The 20,899-nt window shown below is 47.1% G+C and overlaps 4 protein-coding genes across 4 annotated transcripts in view; all 4 read left to right on the top strand.

The window, feature by feature from the left end:
• The window catches only part of lgals3a (lectin, galactoside binding soluble 3a), a 4,341-nt gene extending 4,112 nt beyond the window's left edge, over positions 1-229 (top strand). Inside the window, 3 exon segments of the mRNA XM_084482133.1 lie at positions 67-100; positions 103-171; positions 174-229. Of these exon segments, the coding sequence (XP_084338259.1) occupies positions 67-100; positions 103-171; positions 174-214 (144 nt within the window). The 3' untranslated portion in view covers positions 215-229.
• Positions 230-1,922: 1,693 nt separating this feature from the next.
• Positions 1,923-5,506, top strand: synj2bp (synaptojanin 2 binding protein). The gene is made up of 4 exons (XM_084481822.1): positions 1,923-2,164; positions 2,977-3,113; positions 4,560-4,655; positions 4,942-5,506. The coding sequence occupies exons 1-4, from the start codon at positions 2,101-2,103 to the stop codon at positions 5,092-5,094; spliced, it is 450 nt and encodes a 149-aa protein (XP_084337948.1). The 5' UTR covers positions 1,923-2,100; the 3' UTR covers positions 5,095-5,506.
• A 1,069-nt stretch (positions 5,507-6,575) lies between these two features.
• Positions 6,576-12,915, top strand: LOC311362704 (deubiquitinase DESI2). The gene is made up of 5 exons (XM_084482609.1): positions 6,576-7,544; positions 10,520-10,592; positions 11,273-11,366; positions 11,772-11,913; positions 12,225-12,915. Exons 1-5 carry the CDS (start codon positions 7,506-7,508, stop codon positions 12,513-12,515), a joined length of 639 nt encoding a protein of 212 aa, XP_084338735.1. The 5' UTR covers positions 6,576-7,505; the 3' UTR covers positions 12,516-12,915.
• Positions 12,916-15,460: 2,545 nt separating this feature from the next.
• srsf5a (serine and arginine rich splicing factor 5a) lies at positions 15,461-20,607 on the top strand. The gene is made up of 8 exons (XM_084482631.1): positions 15,461-15,553; positions 15,841-15,976; positions 16,076-16,146; positions 16,389-16,505; positions 16,920-16,989; positions 18,406-18,479; positions 18,601-18,708; positions 19,253-20,607. Exons 2-8 carry the CDS (start codon positions 15,851-15,853, stop codon positions 19,545-19,547), a joined length of 861 nt encoding a protein of 286 aa, XP_084338757.1. The 5' UTR covers positions 15,461-15,553; positions 15,841-15,850; the 3' UTR covers positions 19,548-20,607.
• Positions 20,608-20,899: the final 292 nt, after the last annotated feature.

Genomic DNA, 20,899 nt, shown 5'->3' with positions numbered 1-20,899 from the left:
TTCCTGGTGAGGACGACTCCCTCTCTCTCTATCTATATATATGTCTTTATGTCTCTCGCCCCCCAGCTGAAGATCCTGGTGGAGGAGGACTCCTTCAAGGTGGCGTGGACGGGACCCACCTGCTGGAGTTCGAGCACCGGTATGGGGGTCTGGAGGAGGTGACCCTGGTCCGGTGCTGGGGGACCTGCGCCTCTTCAGTGCCGCCCCAGCATGATCTGAGCCCTCTACACCAGGGACCCCCTACACCCAGGACCACACCCAGGACCCCTACACCCAGGACCCCTTACACCAGGACCCCCTCACCAGGACCCCTTACACCCAGGACCCCTTACACCCAGGACCCCCTACCACCCAGCACCCCCTGAGAACCACCACCCAGAACCACACCCTGGACCCACCCAGGACCCCGCCCCTCTTTAGTCCCTGTGGGCTAGCCCCCCGCCTCGCTGGTCCGATCCCCTCTTAGGTTCACGAGCAAAGTTTCCTCAAAGATGAATGCTGGGAAGTTGGCTTTTAAAGCATGAAAAAGCGTATCCTGTTGAATTCTACGTTATTATCCAATTTTGTCCTGGATCTGGCTGAGCACATTGCAGTAATCATGCATTTTATCATGGTGGGTTCAAGATGAAAACCATGAAATTAGCTGTTAAAGCATGAAAAAAATCTATCAGTATTTAATTGTATATTAATGTTAAATTTGAGCCATTGAGTTGGCCCCCGCTTGCAGTACCCTCCCCGGCCACAGGAGGGCGGTAGTGCATAGCAGGGAATCGCTGATCCTAACAGAAAATTACAACACGCACTGCAGCACACACACCGCCGCACACTGAGGACTCGAGCGTAAACCTCATCGCTGTATCCGAAGCCCTTCTTGTTCAGACCACCTGCTGGTGGAAATATACAGGCACATAGTCAGAGAAATTAAAAAAAAAATACATATTTTACGTTACTACTCTGAGCATCTGAATCACTTTGTGTCTATAAAGAGTGGCCTGTGTGGTGGTTTGCTACACGATTAACTGTATTCTTTTGTATTTTAGACTAAAAAGACGTTTAGCTGACGGTGACTCCATACCACTAACACGACTAATAATAAACTATCACGACCCACGATGTAGACCGAAACGAACGTGTCGGGGCTGTCTTTCTGTCTGTCGCCATAGCAACACACCATACGCCGTGTGTGAATCTCAGTCAATTTGGGCTTTTTTTTTTCCTCCTAATCCAGATGCATGACTTTGTTTACCATTGGCTGATAACTGATGAGCGGTCTGTCACGAGACGGGACCGCCCATCGGGCATTTGAACCCCCGGCTCACCTGTCGGGTCAGGGGTCATGTGAGGTGTCTTTTTTTGTGTTCTTTTGAAGGGCCCCTATTTCCCCCCCACACCAGGTGTCACAGCATTTCTCAATCAGCAATCGACCCCTATAGTGACATTATTGACAATATTAGTAATATTAGTGACAATATTTATAAGCCATGTTTGTCCCCTGCCTTTCTTCAGTACTTGCTTTTGGTCACATTAAGTTGAAGGTCACGTTACGTTTTACAGCATAGGTTTTAAGTTTGAAGTGTCATAAACCATGAGTAGGTATTAGAGGTTTCAGCGTGATGTGTGGGAGGCGCGGTAGACATTTCCTCGCCCAAAGACGTGATGGTTTTATTTGAGATTGTATGCGTATAAATAAAGACAGACGACTAAACGAACCGTGTGGATTGTGAATGATGTTAATTATAGCAACCCAAAACTTAAGTTATGAACTTGGAACATTCAGATGATAAACGTTGTCACAAAATGTCTCATTCTAAAAAGGACGCGGATTTCATCCTTTATTATTGTATCCATGCTCCTTGGTCCATGCTCCTTGGTTGAGCAATAGGTCACCCATCTCAAATAAGAAGTGCCGCGTCTTGCCGGCAGGGGGCGGTACGATCCCTGCAGACTGCGCGGGGGAAGAAGACAGCCAGCCAGCAGACAGAACCGAAAGCGAAGCGATCGATCCAAAGTACTGCATGAGGGGGAAAAAATAGTTTGTCCCCCCCCCATCTTCGGATACACAGGAGTGTAACAAAATATTCACTGTACCCTATTTTAAACATGAATGGCTCAACGCACTCCGTCGCCAACGTGGTGGACATCCAGCTCAAGAGGGGACCTTCCGGTAAGATTGAAAACTCCTTCAATGAAATGCCACAGCTAGTAGCTACTTAGCTGCTGTAGCCTCCAGCCTCCAAACCCCTTTTAAAAAATAACCATGCAGAAGGTTGAATAATCTTCACAGACGGGCTTTGGAGAGACAGCGGGTCGCTACTAATGCCATGTCTATGAAACAAGTATGTGTGCGTTTGGCATCTCCAAAATGTCTACTTTTGGAGATATTTGAAGGCCCCACCGGGTGACAAGAAACTTTGGGTTTTGCAATGACGTTGCCATGATTTCTCCTCAGATCAGAAGAAGGCAAGCCTTCTAGCATGTTAACCATGTTGGTGCACATGTGTCATGTCGTTGGCGACAGGATGCACGCACATTGCTTATGTAGGCTATTCTTTCATATGTTGCATGTGGAATTGCGCGTGTAACAATTTCTTATATTGTTATTGTAGTAGTGTCAGTCAGTTGTTTTAAAACGCACTTCCTATCAATATTTTGTTACGTCTATACTTCTCTGCAATATTCGGTCAGCTTGAACTTTGACACATTTAGATAAATACTTTGTATTGTCAGCCTTTACAGAGTTGGGGTCAAAGCCATTTAAGCCCGTAACTACTACTAATGATTCTAATTTATTTTCTCTTTCTCGGACTTTCTCTTTCTCTTTCTCTCGTGTGTGTGTGTGTGTGTGTGTGTGTGTGTGTGTGTGTGTGTGTGTGTGTGTGTGTGTGTGTGTGTGTGTGTGTGTGTGTGTGTGTGTGTGTGTGTGTGTGTGTGTGTGTGTGTGCGCGCGCGCGTGTGCGTGTCCGTGTGATTTCTCAGGCCTGGGGTTCAACATAGTCGGAGGAGTGGACCAGCAGTATGTGGTGAACGACAACGGCATCTATGTGTGTAAAATCAAAGAGAACGGCGCGGCAGCACTGGACGGCAGACTAGAGGAGGGAGACAAGATCCTGGCTGTGAGTCACACACACACTTGTGTCGTGGTTCTAATGTTAGCGTTAACAGGGCGGTCAACGAACAGAGGAGAGCTGTTTTATTATTATTGATGGTGGTGAGCACCGCCCAGATGACTGGGCACCTAGAAAGTCCATGTGTGTGCTGATGATGTGGAGGTCCTGGTTCACACACAGGTCTGTAGTTGGTCTGTTGTTGTGTCATCAGTGAGAACCAGAAGATTCAGCAGAATCTTGTGATGATTCGAGGCGTGGCAGTGTAGAGTTGAATTGGGGGGTAAACCTTTTCCATGTCGTGGCTCACTTTTATAGAATACGGCGTGTAATCGTGTGAACCTTTTAGGCCCATGTTCATTACACTGTCTTCCACGGTGACATAATGGTGCGTTCCAGGCAACCCTTAACCCGTGTTTTTACAACCTTCTACCCGTGAAAGTGCCCTGGACAAACCCCCAACTCACTACCCGTGAACTCGTACCAGATCGATCGTACTCCCAGTTGCAGCTCGTAACTTACGGGCTAAAAAGTGTCCCTGGAACGCAGCTATAAGTTACTACATAAGTTAGGCTGGGAGGAAGCAGGAAAATATATTATCAGAAAAACCTTGGTGGGGTGCCTATGCTACTGTCATATATATTTGGCCTGTTAAGCCCTTTGAGACTGTAATGGTGATTAAGGGCTATTTGAATTGAATAGCCATAGGAATAACAGATAAGCTAAGTAATTATTGTATATTCACTAATTAGCGGTTAGGAAAAAACGCTAACAGAGATCCATATGTTTCTCTAAATTCCACACCTCAGCTTAAGAAAGGTCAAGCCTATATAATCACACACCACCACAGTTACTATATCGTAACATACAGGTTAAGACCTTGGCCACAGAGTTGATAGAAGGAATTCTGTTCAACTGTAATCCTATCTTGATAGATAGGGTGTTAATCTTTATGTTCCACTGATATGAATTTGCATCTCGGTGCCTAAGGCAAGCAGCCCTTAAGATACTGCATTTGTGTTTTATGGTTGGATAACCTTTAAGGTATCTCCTAAAATACAATAGCACGTATTCTTTCAATCGACCATGCAATAAAAAAAACTACATAAATAGAGTAAATACAGTAAAACACAGGCTAGAAGCACGTTTAAGATATCCCTGTTTTTAAATGGTTATGGGAATGAGAGTTTGAATTAGGGATTGATTTAGACTGTTAATCCAGGACACAAGACTGGGACGTAAATCATGAATAAAATACACATTGAAACTTTGCACAGGAAATTTAGTTTTTGCAGCCAGTTGGAGTCTGGTTTCACCAGGTACTACGGCGCCCTCTGGTGGTCCTTAAGGGGTACTGCACCAACTGGAGGAAATTACTGCATTTGCCCCTCGATGGCCCGCTTGGTGTCACGTTTTTTAACGTAGTCTTCCTCATCATGTTTTCTTGGTCTGTAGATAAACGGGAACAAGCTGGAGAACCGTAACCACGGTGCGGCGGTGGACCTGTTCCGGACCGCCGGTGAGGACATCCTGCTGCGGGTCCAGAAGAAGGTCAGCCTCACATCCCATCTCAATCCGGATTAGTCCTGTTCACACATGGTTCTTACAAGGTCCAGAAGTGTTACTTCCTGATGGGATGACGACCACTTAAAGGGTTGTGGACTGGAGTCTGTACTTCAATCTAAAACTGAACTGTGGAACTAGTTTCACAAACTGGCAATTTCATAATTGATGCTTAGTAGAACGTTTTAACCTTTAACGTTTTTTGTTGTTACTTTTTTTTTTATAATCGTCTATTCATTACATTTCCATAATTGTGTGTGTGTTCCCCCCCCAGCACCCGCCCCACAGGAACGGCCCCTCCAGCCCCGACGCGGGGGGGGACTCTGCGGTGCCCGGGCTGGGCGTGCTGGTGGGGGTGCTGGGCGCGGTCGCCCTGATGGCCCTCCTCTACGTGCGCTTCCAGCCGACGCTCCGGAGGCCCTTTTAACCAAAGACCCCCCCACCACCACCACCGCCACCACCGTCGCCCCCTCTTTTATACCCCAGGCCGAGACACTTTACCCCCCCCCTCCTCTCCTGGAACCACACAGGAAACGATTAACACAGAAAACCTAACGAGAAGCGCTAGAGCCATCCTTTCTTTGGGGGTGTTTGGTAGATATGAAGGTGGCCTGTGCCTGCCCCTTGTTCTGCATATGTATATGTTTATGTATTTATGTATATGTGTCACGCCATCATCGTAGAGGTGTGATCACCGCATAGCACCGTGTGTGTGTGTGTGTGTGTGTGTGTGTGTGTGTGTGTGTGTGTGTGTGTGTGTGTGTGTGTGTGTGTGTGTGTGTGTGTGTGTGTGTGTGTGTGTGTGTGTGTGTGTGTGTGTGTGTGTGTGTGTGTGTGTGACCAATTCACATCACTGTTCATTCACAGAGCCTTTTCATTTCAGTAACCAATCACAGCCCGCATGCAGCCATGTTCCCCCCCCCCCCCCCCCCCCCCCCCCCCCCCAAGGTTGTGTGTGTTAAAAAAAAAAAACGGGGTGTGATTTCCATGTGCATGTTTGTCAAACGAAACAACAAAAGCCATATTAGGGGTGCTTCCTGTAATGTGTCATGAGGGAGTAGAGTTGAACTGTAATATTTAATGGACTCTGATTGCCTTGTGTCCATTCTGTACTGGTTTGTCTGGTTGGCTCATGGGATGGGTTGAAATGGTCACTTTCAATGGAACACAATCACTGATGTTGGTGTTAATTGAACCCCGTAGTTGTCCGCCGACTATTTTGCATACCGACGCTAATTGGTGGCGATGAAGGAAGTCACATGTTGATTGGGTGACGGAGGTCAGGTGGTTCGACTGATCGACTGCAGCTAAACACTTTATTTTTGAACCATTGTGGTTGGGAAAACAAAGTTCTCAATGTAAGAAAGACAACCACCAACGACTCGTTGTTTTGCACTATAACCGGGGTCTCTTAAATCATTCTGTCATTGCCTAGAAAGCCCAGCGGGTGTTTTTGATGTGGGGGTTAATTGCCATGGTTTCTTTTCTTCATGATCAGTTAGTGTGAGGTGGATGTCTTGGGTCTAACATAGCTCTAGTGTGTAAATACATTTCGTTTGGCCGTGCTGGATGAGATAGTGAGTATGTAAACGTATGCCAGGATGAAAGATCAGAATCATTAAATTATGCAAATACTATGTGTTTGAGGACCAAGCACCTATTAAAATTCATGTTGAATTCTCTTAATTGTGTCTTGGTCTATCTTTACTGTGAGAATGATTGCAGTTATTTCCGATTATTTATAATTTGAGGTTAGTGTGTTACTGACTCACACAGCCGATTCTCACACTCACACACACACACCGGTTATTGGAGGATGTTGCCACAGAGGTGACTATGATGTAATCAAATGCTTCCCCCTTCAGTGCGCTCTCATTCGCCGAGGGATAGAGTAGCGGTGCTCGTCGACGTGCAACACTTTGAGCGATTCAACGGTAATCGGAACATTTTTAAATAAATAAAAACAAGTATTTTTTTAAGGAACCGCTACTCCGGTAGGCTATATTCGGTCTCGTTACGCGGATATTCACCGCGGCGACTTGGAACGAAATTGACGCCAACAGAAGCGAGTAGAGAGAGCGGCTGCGGACTGTATCGTCCGCGGGAGATGCTGGTAACTCGGCGGATGTAAACCTCCGTATCAATATGGCTCCAGCATCCTCCGTGTCCGCTGCTGCTCCCCTCGCTGTGGCGTTTTTTGCCTGAAAAATGGCTTGTGGTCGATGGGTTCGCTCCAGCTGCCTTCCCCCCGTCGTGGACGCCCATGAGAGGAGAGTGATATCGGCCAATGTGATCTCTGTCTCCGATTTGACCGAGTCGTTTGAGGCCTACCCTGCCCCAAGTTTTTCCATCGCTCGCTGCTGCTGCCTCTGATCGCTTCGTCTATTCTTATTTTTTGAGGATACTCCGTTTTATTTCTGCGAACACCCCCCCCCCCCCAGCCACCATCGATCTGTTCTGAACCGACTCCCCGGTTCGTGGCAGCGGGCGTTGGGCCGCAGTCTCCAGCCACTCGATGCGCTCTGCTGGGATTTGATTTCAGTGCTTTTCGATTTTTTTTGTGGAGGAAAAATGATTCTTTGACATCACCGGGCGTGATTTTTTTGTATACAGTTGTAGATCTAATTTCTTCGGACATTATTCTGGAAAAACAACTTCCCTTTCGGGGGGGGGAGGGGGCTGCCTGCCTCCACTGACCGAGAGAAGGCTGCCGTCGAGCGGTCTCTGATGTCCGCTCTGTCCGCTAGACTTGTTGTTTAGTGCGGGACCACCGAGGTGCTGAAACTACTACGACACGTAGGCTACGGGACGCTCGCCTTATCCTCTCAGGTTTAAACCATGGCAAATGAACCTGTGATCCTTAATGTGTATGACATGGTAAGCAACGGTCCTCCTCCGCTTTAATGAGTACAATGCATGAAGGGTAGTCGGCTACTCTGTGGGGTTGGAAAGTGTGCAAAACACGGTTGCATGCCAAGCATAGTTATTCCTAGTGTCGACGTTGTACTACGGTGTACTGTACACAGTACTGTACACAGTACTGTACACAGTACACCAGCGCTTAACCCTCCACAACACACTGCAACCAAATCGACGCCTCGGCGCCCTGTCCATCATATCTGATCCGAGATCAGACACTACAGAGAATGATACACCACTGGCCCCCAGTGAGACATAACGTCTCGACGGGGTAATCTGCAGCCAGGACAGGGCTATCTAAATCCCCTGTCTATAACTTATATTTAATCGCCTGCCTGTAGGCTTACATTTTTTATATATCTTCCAAGATAGCGCTTCTGACTGGAGAGGTGAAAGCATATGGCCTCTTCACACGGCTGTTTATTTCTCGACACGGATCGATTCATAATCAAACGCCACTCGTTAAGTTGTTGTTTTTTTTTGAACATTATTAATGTTGTCTACGCGTCACAACAGGGTGTAAAGTTGTCTTCGACGTCGTTTTTTTTTCGATTTAAAATGATTATCGTCTGCCATAAAAGCTGGCCTCAAGTGTGTGATCTCTGAGTCCCACACGTTCTCGCGTGATCACCCCCACGGACCAAACACAGACAAGGCCCCTCGTTCAGGCGCCCACTACATGCTCCGCACATGTGAATGAACTACCAAGTCGACTTAGCCGCATTATTTACCACTATTTCTTAAATGTTGCATTTGAAGAAACTTACATTTGATTCCAAAAGCACATATTTTGAAAGAAGTTGGTAGTTGGTGCATGCCTACATCGGTGTGTTCATGCTTCAGTGATGATCTGAGACTGTGGTTAAATATTACTATGACTGTGTGCTAGAATGAATACTGACTAACTGTAGCACGCACACACACACACACACACACACACACACACACACACACACACACACACACACACACACACACACACACACACACACACACACACACATCATGCACATAGTCTCACAAACAGTGTAAGATGCATCACACACACACAGTCACACAAACATGGTGCACATAGTCTCACAAACATTGAAATGCACACACAACCATACTTCATGCACATAGTCACACACATACACACACACACACACACACACACACACACTGATATCTTCAAGTAGCCTCACAGAAGAGGACCTAGTGGAGGCCCCAGCAGACAACTGAGGAGATCGGGTTTCAGCGTGGCTCCGCAGGGAGCCCCGGAGGAGGGACACTGCCGCTTTCTGGCTTCGTAGACAAAAACGACACAGGAAGTGGACCAGATCTGCTTCTCAGCGTTTTATCAGGGAGGGCAGACGAGCTGCAGGGGCAGGGGGCAGTGTGGTGGGGAGGGTGTTCAGCCCCAAGGCTAAAAGGGACCGTGGGGGTTTGATCCCCGACGTCCTCAGTCCACCAGTAGGCATACCGTTTACATTTACATTCAGGGCGTTTAGCAGACACTTCCACTTACAATAAGTGCATTTTTTCAGAAGAAAGAGAAACAACAGTGGGTACAGTGAGGATGTGCACAGAACCAAGTGCCGGGCATAGGCATCCTTGAGCAAGGCATCCCGCCCCGCTGTACCTCCCCCCTGATGACCCGCGTCTTAATCCACTGTCGGAGCCGGGGGAGGAAGGCCCCGCCAAGTGACACACAGCAGAGAGACAGGTCGGGTCGGCCTCGCCTCTGAAATCAATGCCATCGCTCCAGTGACGCTCCGGCCTCTCTGCTCGGCCGCTGGAATGTTGCGTGGGTCTGCCGGTCACATGGTCACACTCAGGGGGGGGGGGGGGGGTGGGGGGGGTGGGGGCTGGCATGCCATCAAATACCAGCCGGAACAGACGCTTGAGATGTGACAGGAGGGAGAGCGACGGGTGATGGTCACAGCAGAGACAGTGCTGAGCTGGGAGCAGCCGGGGGGGGAAAGAGGAACACGCCGGGTTTCGGGAGAGTTTTGTTGTCGTGGTCGAAACCCCAGTATTATTCTTTGTACCCTGAAGACGTTGGTGGGTCAGGGGGCAGAACGGAGGCCCGTGCCTCCGTCAGAAGACGCATGAAACGCGACACTATACTCAAGCACAATGCACAATGCTCTCCAGGGGCTGCACCCGTCAGCCCCCCCTGTCCGCTGCCCCCCCCCCCCCCCCCGCTGGGCAGCAGCCACTCTAAAGGGGTGACGGCATCTGTCGGGATAATTGTGAGCCAGCAATCTAGTTCTGTGATTAATTATTGACGGCCGGGCGTGCATGGATAGCTTTTAACGTCAGTTCCACAGGCTGGAGGGGTATTGGACCCGGGGTCAGATGGGTTAGCATGGGGAACTGACGGGCAGGAAGTGACACTGTATGTGGTTCATTGAGCGCCTTCCGGTTTCCTGTTTATCTGTTAGCATCGGCGGTTAGAGTCGTCGAGTACAGAAAATACCAAAAGACAATGTAATGTGTTCGGCTACATGCAAGTATTCAAGATGAAGTGGTGGTGTACTGCTCTGTTTGGGAGGACACACACACACACACACACACACACACACCCCTATATATCACAGTACAAAGTATACTAGTGTGGTATAGACTTAATTAATTAATGAATAAACCTGCAGCCATCCTGCACCCATATGTGGTTGCCAGGGAAACGTTGCAGTGCAGCTCCTAAGTTCCCAGCTCCGGCAATTGATGACTGCTGATGTTTTGATTGTTTATCCTCGCTTTGGATAAAAGCGTTCGCTAAGCTAAATCAATGAATGAAAATCAATGATGTATGCTGCCGGTGCATTAGCACACTCTGTTTAATATCAAAAAGATATTGTGGTGAGTTACTTCCCTGTTCCAAACCTAATCTATACCCTGTGTGTTGATCTCTCGTTTTTTTTTTGTGTGTCCTTTCTCTGTTGCCGTAGTACTGGATCAACGAGTATACCTCTAACCTGGGCATCGGGGTCTTCCACTCCGGCATCGAGATCTACGGCCGAGGTAAGGACCACGGCAGTGGCGGACATGTTGGGTCTTGAGCCGTGTTTTCACAGACACGATGTAAGCCAATGATGGAGTCATTATTGAGTCATCACAGTGTGTTGTTGTGTGTGATTATTTAGGTCTGGCACAGCCAATGGAACAGCCATTGTGTCTCTCAGAGCCTGAATAGGTCAGAGGACTTGTGCTTAATAACTTGAATGTAATGTTCTTCATGCAAATCCCTTCCCACATTCAGATTGTACAATCAGTAATCTGGATTAAATGTAAATAACATTTATTATTTGCATGTGGCATGGGTGATGGCTTAAAGGGCCTCTGTTTTATCACCAGGGGCGAGGCTGATTTCAAAGTGTATCCACTGGTGACATCACTAGTGGGAGTGTCCACCCAGACAGATAAATCATTCTAACAGCCTACCCAGTGGACTGTAACCAACTGGTCCGCCTGGGAGTCTATCCGTCACATATTGTTGTACACACCCCCACTCGCTGACCAGTGGACAGATTTTGCAATGGCTTGTAATGACTCACCGACCCTGACACCTCGGCGTGAAACAGAGGCCTCCTCAGGGCCATGTGGAACCACCAGACCTGGGGTCTGCTGAGACTACTGCAACGGTTAACGCTCATCCGTAGTGCTGACCCCCGTGTCGCTGACGTTCTGCTTCCCAAACGTAGAGTTCGCGTACGGCGGGCATCCGTACCCGTTCAGCGGAATCTTCGAGATAAATCCCGGGAACGCCAGCGAGCTGGGAGAGACCTTCAAGTTCAAGTGAGTCCACCGTCATTTCTACACCAGCTGGTCTACAAACGGTCACCCTCACAGGGCGGCATTGCACAACCTCGTGTATGTATGCTGTAAGAAGTCTCTGATAGTAATAGTACATAGGGATATTACCAGATGGTGTTTATTACACCAGCGTTCTAAAGGACATCAAATGGCTCAAATTCACCGATGCTGCACACAAACACTCATACACTGATGGTGGGGTCAACCACGCCCATCCAGTCCCCTATTTTTGTCGGGAGCCATTAACTCGAGGACTTCTTGAGCAACGCACTTTAGCCCGGAGGAACCGGGGGTCCGACCTGCAGACTTGAGTCCCTGAGCGGTCAGTTGCTCTGGGTGGTGATTGGTCAGTCGATCATTAACGACGTCATGTGTTTTTGTAAACAGGGAGGCCATAGCACTAGGCACAACGGACTTCGCCGAGGAGGACATGGACAAGATCATGGAGGAGCTTGGGAAGGAGTTCAAGGGGAACGCCTACCACCTCATGCACAAGAACTGCAACCACTTCTCCTCCTCCCTCTCAGAGGTCAGTCCTGGCCCGGTCTTCCTTTTCTGCTTTTCTGTCTGGAAGTTAAGGTTTCAGACCAGATCGGTTACAATGTCATTTAAGTAACAACAGCTTTGAATTTCCCATGCACATAGATCATTCATTTTGTGCAAAACTGCATGGATCTGCAAAACAAGAGAAACAACACGACTAGAACCAGGAATTAGTTTAAAATTAACAACATTTTAAAATGACAATGACATACTACTTGTAGAGAAAAAAGCGAAACTAAAATTGGGCCTTAACCCCTGACGTTCTACTCCCTGTCTGTGTGTCGTCTGTTCCTCCAGCTGCTGTGCGGGCGCGAGGTTCCCCGCTGGGTGAACCGGCTGGCCTACTTCAGCTCCTGCATCCCCTTCCTCCAGAGCTGTCTGCCCAAGGAGTGGCTGACCCCGGCGGCGCTGCAGAGCCACATCAGCCTGGGCCTGCACAAGGACGGCCACGGCGAGGCCAGCGACGACGACCGCTCCTCGCCGTCCTCGCCCACGGGCGCCGGCGGCAACGGCACCGCCTCGGGCTCGGGCTCCGGTTCGGGCTCCGGTTCGGGCTCCTCCCACAGCTGCCGCCACACGCGGGTCTGAGGCGGGTCCCGCCCCGGCCCGTCTCCTCCCACTCCTCCTCCATCAACCCCCCCCCCCCTCCTCGTCAAAGCAGACCCCGGCGACCTCTGACCTCCTGAACAGGTCGCTGTACGACCCGAAAACCAACCAACCACCTGACCTCACACCGCTCCACCTCCCGGTGCGGAGAGAGGCGGGGACAAAACAGAAGGAAGATCTCGTCTTGGACCTCCCAAGACAGCCCACCCCCCACCCCCCCCCCGAGGCGGCCGGACCGCCGCGCTGCGAGACAGACGGACAGACGGACAGACGGCCCACGCGGACCGCCATGGTGCGCTGAGGAGGTGTTGAACGCTGCTCCTCCTGCTCGGGTCGGAGGTTTTCTTAGTAGTTGTGTTTAGTATTTTTCCATGAACCTCTACACCCGTCTCAGCCTTTTACCCACCCACCCCCCCCCCCCCCCCCCGCCCCCAGCCCCCTCTGGTTAGCTGAGACAACACAGACTACCAGGAACTCCTAACCTGCTGGCAGTCGGGCAATACTTGTTGGATAACCTCTACGTGGCCTTGTATTCATACTTCTAACCCATGCTCTCCCCCTGTTCATCTTGAAGAGGTTTCCGTTGGACCATGTTTTTACAATCTGAAATAGTAACGTACAGAGTTATCAAATGTCCCGGCTAGACAATGCTTCGACCCAAAGCGACTTCAGACGGTGGATTTAGATACAGGTCATTTGTGAGCAGGTAAGGGTTAGGGCATCTTGCTAAAGGATGGCTACAGACTTTGGGAATCAATCCCAGTACATGTCGACTTGGAGTCTAAAACCCGCCCTTCCAGTGACCACTTAGATAAGCTGAATTGATACAACCATGAGGGCCTAGCTAATCGTTAATGGTTATTTCTATGTAATTATCCCAACTGATTCAAATGTCCATAATTCCAGACCAACAATATACGTTTGACAGTAAAAAACTTCAATGGAAGTAGCTTTATGGCAACCAGATGCAATGGAGAATCATGGGAAATGTAGTCTTTATTCCTGTACATGCTCCTCTCTCTTATTTAGCCTTTAACATGCCCGTCAGCGTCGTAGGAGCCGCAGATATGAATGGAAACAGGTTTGTGGTCGTGACATATTTATAACGTAGATGGGTAATGTAAACTTTGAGCCATTTCTAAACCTTTACAAACACTGTTTGATTTATTGTGGTTCCTCTATCTGTCATTGAGGAACAGGCAAAGTTCAGTACAGTCAAGTTTATGCGGTTTGTGGACAGGAATTTTATTTCGAAGCAAATCAATGTAAAACGAAGCAGCTCTATAGACAATAAACAAGAACCTGACTTTCTCAAAAAGTAGTGGATGCTCTTAACTTTTATAATGAAGGGCACTTTATATTACAACAACAACAACAACAACAACAACTGTGTTACTAACTTCCTCCGTTTGAAATGTAGTTCTGACCTGTACTATTGCAATGTACTTCTACACCAAGTGTCTGGGTGGAGCTCAGCCTAATCACCTTGGTTCTCCACCCAAAACTCCACTATCATGGCTTTACATTTGTTGACAAAAGTCATACTTACCTGCTATATACAGGTAACAATATACATGAATAATGTTATTCCACATGAATTATTCTGCCTGTTATATTTCTGTGTATATTATTTACTTAGAACCAAGAACGGTGGCCCTTTAAAGAAATGAAACCTTTAATTATTGTAATTCTTAATATATTGATTCAATATTGATTACTTAATTCATATTAAACAATATGGTGCTGAATTTTAACCCCCCTGGTCTGCGGTCTGCGGCTGTATTTGTCCCAATGAGATGGAAATATAAAATGAATGAATAATTGTTTTTCAGTAAAGACAACTATTTTTGTTGTTTTGCGTTACTGATTCAATGCAGGCTGTCAATACAGCATTTTTAAATCTCCAAGCATGTGTCTCATTGAATTGCCATGTGTTTATGTAAAACATTAATCCATTCATGGGCTATCCTTAGTCTAGTGACCCCTCTCTCAGGAAGGTATGTGGCCATTCGAACAAACTTAACAAGTGGATAACAAGTCTTCAATCTAGTTTATGGATGTATGTGTAAATCATCTATTTTAATGTATTTATGTTTTCATCCCCGGTCACGTCCTGTTACATTTCGTCATGTGTCTGCCGTTTTATTATGGTTTTCTTTGATGGTTTTGAATATTATGATTGATTACACTTTGGATTGATTGCAGTATTCCATGCGCAAAACATTTTGGACCGACTGACAGCCAGACAAACATTTTGATCTCCATTGTATTGTGACATCCGTAACCCTGTATGTTCCTTTCCTAATGCAAGAAAGTTTCAAATGGTATGCTGTATTAGAATAAATTCTGACAAATCGAATAACAATGCAACAGTCTGTGTATCCTAGTCAAGACAAGATACATATTTTTTTCAAACCATTGTCGACTTTATAGGCCAAAAGTGGCCTACATATATATATATCATACTGTCTAAATCTACACAAAAGGGCTATATAACCCTTCCCAAAGAACAATTAATGACATGCATTCTCTGATTTTGTCATGTAACACATGTAACAAACTCCCCAAAAAAGTCCCATGTGTCACTCAAAAGATAAGTAGCAACCCCATTAATTAGGCCACAACAATGTACAATGGAAATTGTCTTTCAATGTAAATTCGTGTCCAAAGTAGTACAGCTGGGTTGCCATGACCACGATATGACGTGTCGATTTTTTTTAAATAGTTACTACTGTAGCAACTTATTTGCGCACTTTGGGTAATTTTCGTAAAATGTAGCCTTTATATATTGATTGAATGACATAAATACTACCTTAGGATATCTAAAATGTGTTTAATTATCTATGAACATTTAGGTGCGGAGAAACAGCGGATGTGACCCAACCTGGCAACCCTTCCTCTTCCTCTACAGTCGTTTCGTACTTTGCTCCATCTCGCCATTTTGATCCAACCACCGAACCCTCAAGTTGTATCACACTCTCAGATTTTACTCGCTGCAGAGAACACCAGACGAAACTTATGTGAGTATATGTTTGTGACTGTATACGTGGATAGCAACACGGATTAAAATGCTTTTGGTGAATGTTGTAAACAGATGGCTAAAACGAGGCTGACTCGACGCTAGCTAAATGCTACTAGCTAACCTAGCTAACGCTACCGCTCCTCGTTTGCCTTTCTTCCTAAAGTAATACTAGCCGGGGTTCAGTTGAGTCCAAATTAAAAATAACGTCGGCCCTGCAATGAATCCTCGGCCGGCTGGTCATGTATGGCCGAACCAGTACTAAAGCGGCGTGTTCTCTCCCCCCAGTCAGTGCAACATGAGCGGGTGTCGTGTGTTCATCGGCCGCCTCAGCCCACATGCCCGGGAGAGGGACGTGGAGAAGTTCTTCAAGGGCTACGGACGGATCCGGGAGATCAACCTGAAAAATGGATTCGGTTTTGTGGTAAGTTTATTTAATTTTAGATGGTTTTTTTTATTTTGCTCTCGTCGAATCAATGGACATTTTTATAAATGGATCGAACTAATCCCAATGTTTTAACAGGAGTTTGACGACCACAGAGATGCCGACGATGCGGTTTACGAGTTGAACGGAAAGGAATTGTGCAGTGAAAGGTATTTATAGAACTTGCAAATCGATATTTATTTATAAGTAAGGACTACAAGTAAAGATTAAATGCAATTATTATTACTATATTGCGTCCCCTTGTGGCCAACGTTGTTCTAACGTCCAGTTTATAAAACTAGTTTTCGTCTTCTTACTTAAAGATTAACCGGGACGCCTGGATGCTCTTAATGGTTAACAGTTGGTAGAAGTCCAACAATGTCTAACTTCTCCCCCCCTTTCACTTCTTCAGGGTCACCATTGAGCTGGCTCGTTCCAGGAAAGGAAGGGGTGACGGAGCCGGCCCAGGGTCCAGTCGCTTCTCCCCACGGTTCAGCCAACAGCGTCAGTCCCGCAGCAGTGGATCCAGGTAGACATCTTGGTTTCCCCTCATGGAGGACTCTCCTTCTGTTTCTTGGTAACCCCCACAGAACCAGTATTACAGGTTAATGATTCCCCTCCCCCTTCTCTTCATTGTGAGATTAGGGTTACCTGTAGTCTACCTCCAGAGATCTTGAGACAGTGATTTATTACTTCTTTTTTTTTTTTTAGGGTTAAGCATGTTAAATATATTACGACTTTGGTCCGTCAGTGCAAGCAAACTAGGGCTCAGCTTAACATTGCAATAATTCAGCACACATCTCGTGCACCCCAAATGGCTCCATTGACATGGTGGTATTAGCAGTGCTAATGACTCAATTGCAAACCGTATACAATCCAGTACAGTTGTGGTATCTCACTGGCTCAGCTCATCTCAAATCAATTTTTCTTGTTCTTTTGTCAGATATGGCCCCCCTGTGCGTACAGACCACAGGCTCATAGTGGAGAACCTCTCGTCTCGTATCAGCTGGCAGGTGAGGGTTTCAATCTGTTTGTTCCCATGTATAATAACTGCCATCTGTCTAACCCTGTACTTTCCTAATGCAATGAACAGCCTTTGTTAACCTGTTAAATCACATCATTGTAACAATGTAGTAGACTCAGTATAATTCAATACATTCAAATTTAGCTTCAGTGTTCTCTAATTTGACCATGGTTTCTTTCACAGAAGGCACCGTTAATACGGCTGCACTTTTTGTACGTCTTTTTTTAGCTGCTGTTCTCATATGGTTTCGTCTGTTCAGAGCTGCATAATGCACACCCTCGCGTTTGAGAGGCTGCAGTGCATAGCGCCCTCTCCTGGCTGTTTGTCTGAATAGTGTCCATTTGGTGCCTCTCCTTACACGCAGTTGCTGCTGGTCTAAGTCTTGGCGGGGCCCCCTAGCGGGTGAAAGTGGTCTAGCGCAGGATACGGTAGCTTAAGGAGGTCTGGCGGTTCTGTGGTCTGGCTTCCCCCACGACTGCTGTAACCCCTTCATCCCGTTTGGGTCTTTTTCTGTTGCTGATGGAGCTTGGTCGGGGGTGTGGAGTGGGGCGCGCACCCCCTCCTCCCGTCCTCCTTGCTCTCTGGTGGGTCCTTGCTTGTGGAGGCTGGATTCCCAGGTGAAGGCCGTGGTCGTTTCTCAAGGGCTTAACACTGCATTGGTTCCCCATTGGTTTTCTATGTGGACTCGTGGCTCTAGGCTTTAATCTACTGGGTATGGAACGGTAAGTAGCAATAAAACTCATGTGATTGGGGTATTTTCTTTTTTTTTTAAAGGGGTTGGGCTGTTAAAACTGTAGATGGGTATGGGGAGCTACATATGCAGGGCTGTAGATGGAGGGACGGTAGTTAAAAGTAGTTAATTATTTACACTGTACTTTGCTGGAACCCAATATTGATTAGCCACAGATAGATTTGTAATTGAGAAATAGACTTGAAAAGATTGTCCACTCAGCCATAGTGTGTGTGTATATAAATATATATATATATATATTCAATGCCCTGTGAATACCATTTTTTACACTTTCCTTTTATGTTGGCCCATGTAGACCTACATTAAGGGTACACATTGAAACTTCATAAGAATATAAACTAGTATAGATGAACTCCACTGGTACCTGGCAGGACACTCTCCTTTTATCTGACCCAACACCGTAAAGTAAATTTGAAATTTAAGGACCCAATTACTGGGACTTATTTTTTCCATCAACGTACCATTGGCTGATGGAATCTCTCAGTACAAACACAGCACTCCACCTATTGCCCTGACACGTACAGGTGTAAACGCTGTTAACTGTTGCCTGCCTTGTTTTTTTTTTTCTAACCAGGTTTGAGAAGGATTTCAATGACACTAGGCGGTCACTTGTTTTGATCTTTCTTTAAACGTCTGCATTTCTTGCGCCAACAGGACCTGAAAGACCTGATGAGGAAAGTAGGTGAAGTCACCTTTGTGGATGCACACAGAACCAACAAAAATGAAGGGTATGTTGACATTCAGGAGAGACCTGCTCCTTTCCCACCTTACGGTTGCATGTGTTCTGCCAAGAGGTAGTGGTGTTTTGTCAGTTATAACACAGGGTTGCTCTCGCTTTGATACCCACAGGGTGGTTGAGTTTGCATCGCGCAGCGACCTGAAGAATGCCATCTCCAAGCTGGATGGCACAGATTTGAATGGACGCAAGCTGAAGATCTTCGAGGATCGCAGAAGGAGGTGAGAATTTTGACCGGGCTTTCCAAAAGAGACGTCTGTGTGTGGATTTATTGCATGCAGATTTAATTAAGTTGAAAAAAGTAGGAGTCAGGTATTCTTAAATATAGTAATGCACTAGAAAATAATAGAATACAGTAAAGGTATACCATAATCCCGTCTCACTGTCTGAATAGCTTTTTGGTGGATTGTTTCAAGTTTAATTCAAGCACTTAATCAAAGGTACAGTCTCAAAGGGCTTAACAGGCCGTATATTTATGACACCCCATTGACCCTAGCCCCCCAGAGGGCAAAACTGCCTTAATTAGAAAGGAAGAAATCTTAAAGGAATGCAGAGTGGGGGATCCCTCCTTCCAGGGATGATCAGGAGTGCAATGGGTGCCATAATGGACATGCATACAGGCAAAACATTTGTCTTCCAACGCTGAGCCTGCGCTCATAGGGCGGGTGTTCCCCAGAGGGCATCAAGGCCTGCCCCTGGTATTGTGGGGGTCTTCATGTGTCCAACGGGGGGCGAACCTTAATGCTCTCCTTCCTGTCTCCACAGCCAAAGCAAGAGCCGCTCCCGCAGCTACTCCCGCTCCAAGAGCCGCTCCGTGAGCCGTCGTCGCTCCCGCTCCCGCAGCCGTTCCCCCCGCTCCCGCAGCCGCACCCCGGAGCGCAAGTCCTCCCGCAAGCCGGCGGCGCGCTCCCTCTCCCACTCGCCCTCTCGTTCAAAGTCCCGCTCCAAGTCCCGTTCCAAGTCCCGCTCTCGCTCCCCGCTGCCCGCCCAGACCAAGCAGGCGTCCCGGTCTCGCTCCCGCTCCCGCTCGCGCTCAGTGTCGGCCGGGAGCCGGAACTGATGGAGGGCCCTGCCCCCCATCCCCATCCCCACCGCCACAGCGTAACGGACTGATGCACGGAAACCACCACCACCCCCCCACACCCCCCCCCTGTTAGCCGCCGGCGCCGTCGTCTCTTAGCGACAGAGGAGAGGCCACCCCCTCTGGCGGCCGGCCCTCCTTTGAACCGGTGCGGGGCGGGGCCTCTGCAGGAAGCAGTCGGTTCGCTCTAAATGCTCTTGAACATTCTTCTGCGGTAACGTCATTTTGTTGCTTCGTTTTTGTTCTCGAATTTTTCTTTTTCTGTTTTCTCTTTAAAATCCCTCCAGCGTGTGTCGGGGGCTCTGAGTGGTGCGTCGTTTCGTCTGGTTAGCGTAGGCCTTTTTTGTTTTTTGTTCTGGACAAACACTTGAGTTAAATGTTGTTTTTTTGTTTAGGCTGAGCGCGTCCGTCTCTCCAGAGGCAGCGATTTGAAGGGAGTCTCCCTCAGCAGTTGTGTTGTGATGTGTTCACATGCCGCTGTGACTCTGCCTGGCGATGAATCACCTGGAGTCCTCTTAACAATGATTTTTTTTTTTTCTTCTGTTTTTACATTCACTGCCCTGTTTATGTGAAGTACTGCATGCATGCTCCATTAACTTAAATTCAGTTTGCGTTCCGTGTCGGTGTGAACTGGCCGTGGTGTAGGCGTCCTTTGGCTTTTTCGATGCTTCTGTGTCCGTCTATATCAATATTTTTACAGTAACAACTTGGTTTTAATGTCTGTCATGTAGTCAGTTTTTTGTGTTGGTGCAAAATCATTGATCTCTGGACTGCCCACATTAAAGAGGCCCGTTTGTTTTGTTTAGCGGGCTCCAAAAGATGACGTTGTCATTACATCTGGACTAAGGAATGATCTGAACGCGGAGCGGGGAAGAAAAAAAACACTTCAAACCATCTCCCATGGCCCTCTTGACTATACCTCATTTCAACAGTAGTGATAACTTGCCATGCAAATCTAATTACATTTATAAAGGTGAAAAAGAAATGTAAATATTTTGAGTTTTATTAACACTTCAATAAAATTTGGTCCAATTTTAAACTGGCTTGCTTTTTATTCTCCAATTTAAAGATGACTGCTTGTTCATTGATTTTAACATTTCACTCGAAGCATTAGACTTGGTATTTAATACATTAAAATTTAGCTTTATTTTTAAGTTAACCTTCGATTTTTCCAGAGAAGTCTCTGATTGCACGGCTGCACCGTTTTCTGCCAAATAATGGCAGTTTGCATGTCTAAGTGGGGCTCACTGAAGGGTCAAATGGGGGGTTGCCTCAAGTCCTCGACCTGATTTGGTTCACGCTAGTTAACCAACACGGCTATGGAAAGTTTA

The sequence above is a fragment of the Micromesistius poutassou genome (genome assembly GCF_964030765.1).
Source record: "Micromesistius poutassou genome assembly, chromosome: 17".
NCBI classification, from domain to species: Eukaryota; Metazoa; Chordata; class Actinopteri; order Gadiformes; family Gadidae; genus Micromesistius; species Micromesistius poutassou.
The sequence above is the reverse complement of the archived record's forward strand: the minus strand, read 5'-3'. Positions and strand labels throughout refer to the sequence as shown.

What these genes read in the sequence shown, in the direction of transcription:
- synj2bp (XM_084481822.1), top strand. Translation starts at nt 2,101, where the DNA reads ATGAATGGCTCAACGCACTCCGTCGCCAACGTGGTGGACATCCAGCTC. An exon ending in GCTCAAGAGGGGACCTTCCG is followed by an intron (nt 2,165 to 2,976) that starts GTAAGATTGAAA and finishes GTGATTTCTCAG; the next exon opens with GCCTGGGGTTCAACATAGTC. An exon ending in TGCTGCGGGTCCAGAAGAAG is followed by an intron (nt 4,656 to 4,941) that starts GTCAGCCTCACA and finishes TTCCCCCCCCAG; the next exon opens with CACCCGCCCCACAGGAACGG.
- LOC311362704 (XM_084482609.1), top strand. Translation starts at nt 7,506, where the DNA reads ATGGCAAATGAACCTGTGATCCTTAATGTGTATGACATG. An exon ending in GGAGAGACCTTCAAGTTCAA is followed by an intron (nt 11,367 to 11,771) that starts GTGAGTCCACCG and finishes TTTTGTAAACAG; the next exon opens with GGAGGCCATAGCACTAGGCA. An exon ending in TCTCCTCCTCCCTCTCAGAG is followed by an intron (nt 11,914 to 12,224) that starts GTCAGTCCTGGC and finishes CTGTTCCTCCAG; the next exon opens with CTGCTGTGCGGGCGCGAGGT.
- srsf5a (XM_084482631.1), top strand. Translation starts at nt 15,851, where the DNA reads ATGAGCGGGTGTCGTGTGTTCATCGGCCGCCTCAGCCCACATGCCCGG. An exon ending in AAAATGGATTCGGTTTTGTG is followed by an intron (nt 15,977 to 16,075) that starts GTAAGTTTATTT and finishes ATGTTTTAACAG; the next exon opens with GAGTTTGACGACCACAGAGA. An exon ending in TTCGAGGATCGCAGAAGGAG is followed by an intron (nt 18,709 to 19,252) that starts GTGAGAATTTTG and finishes CTGTCTCCACAG; the next exon opens with CCAAAGCAAGAGCCGCTCCC.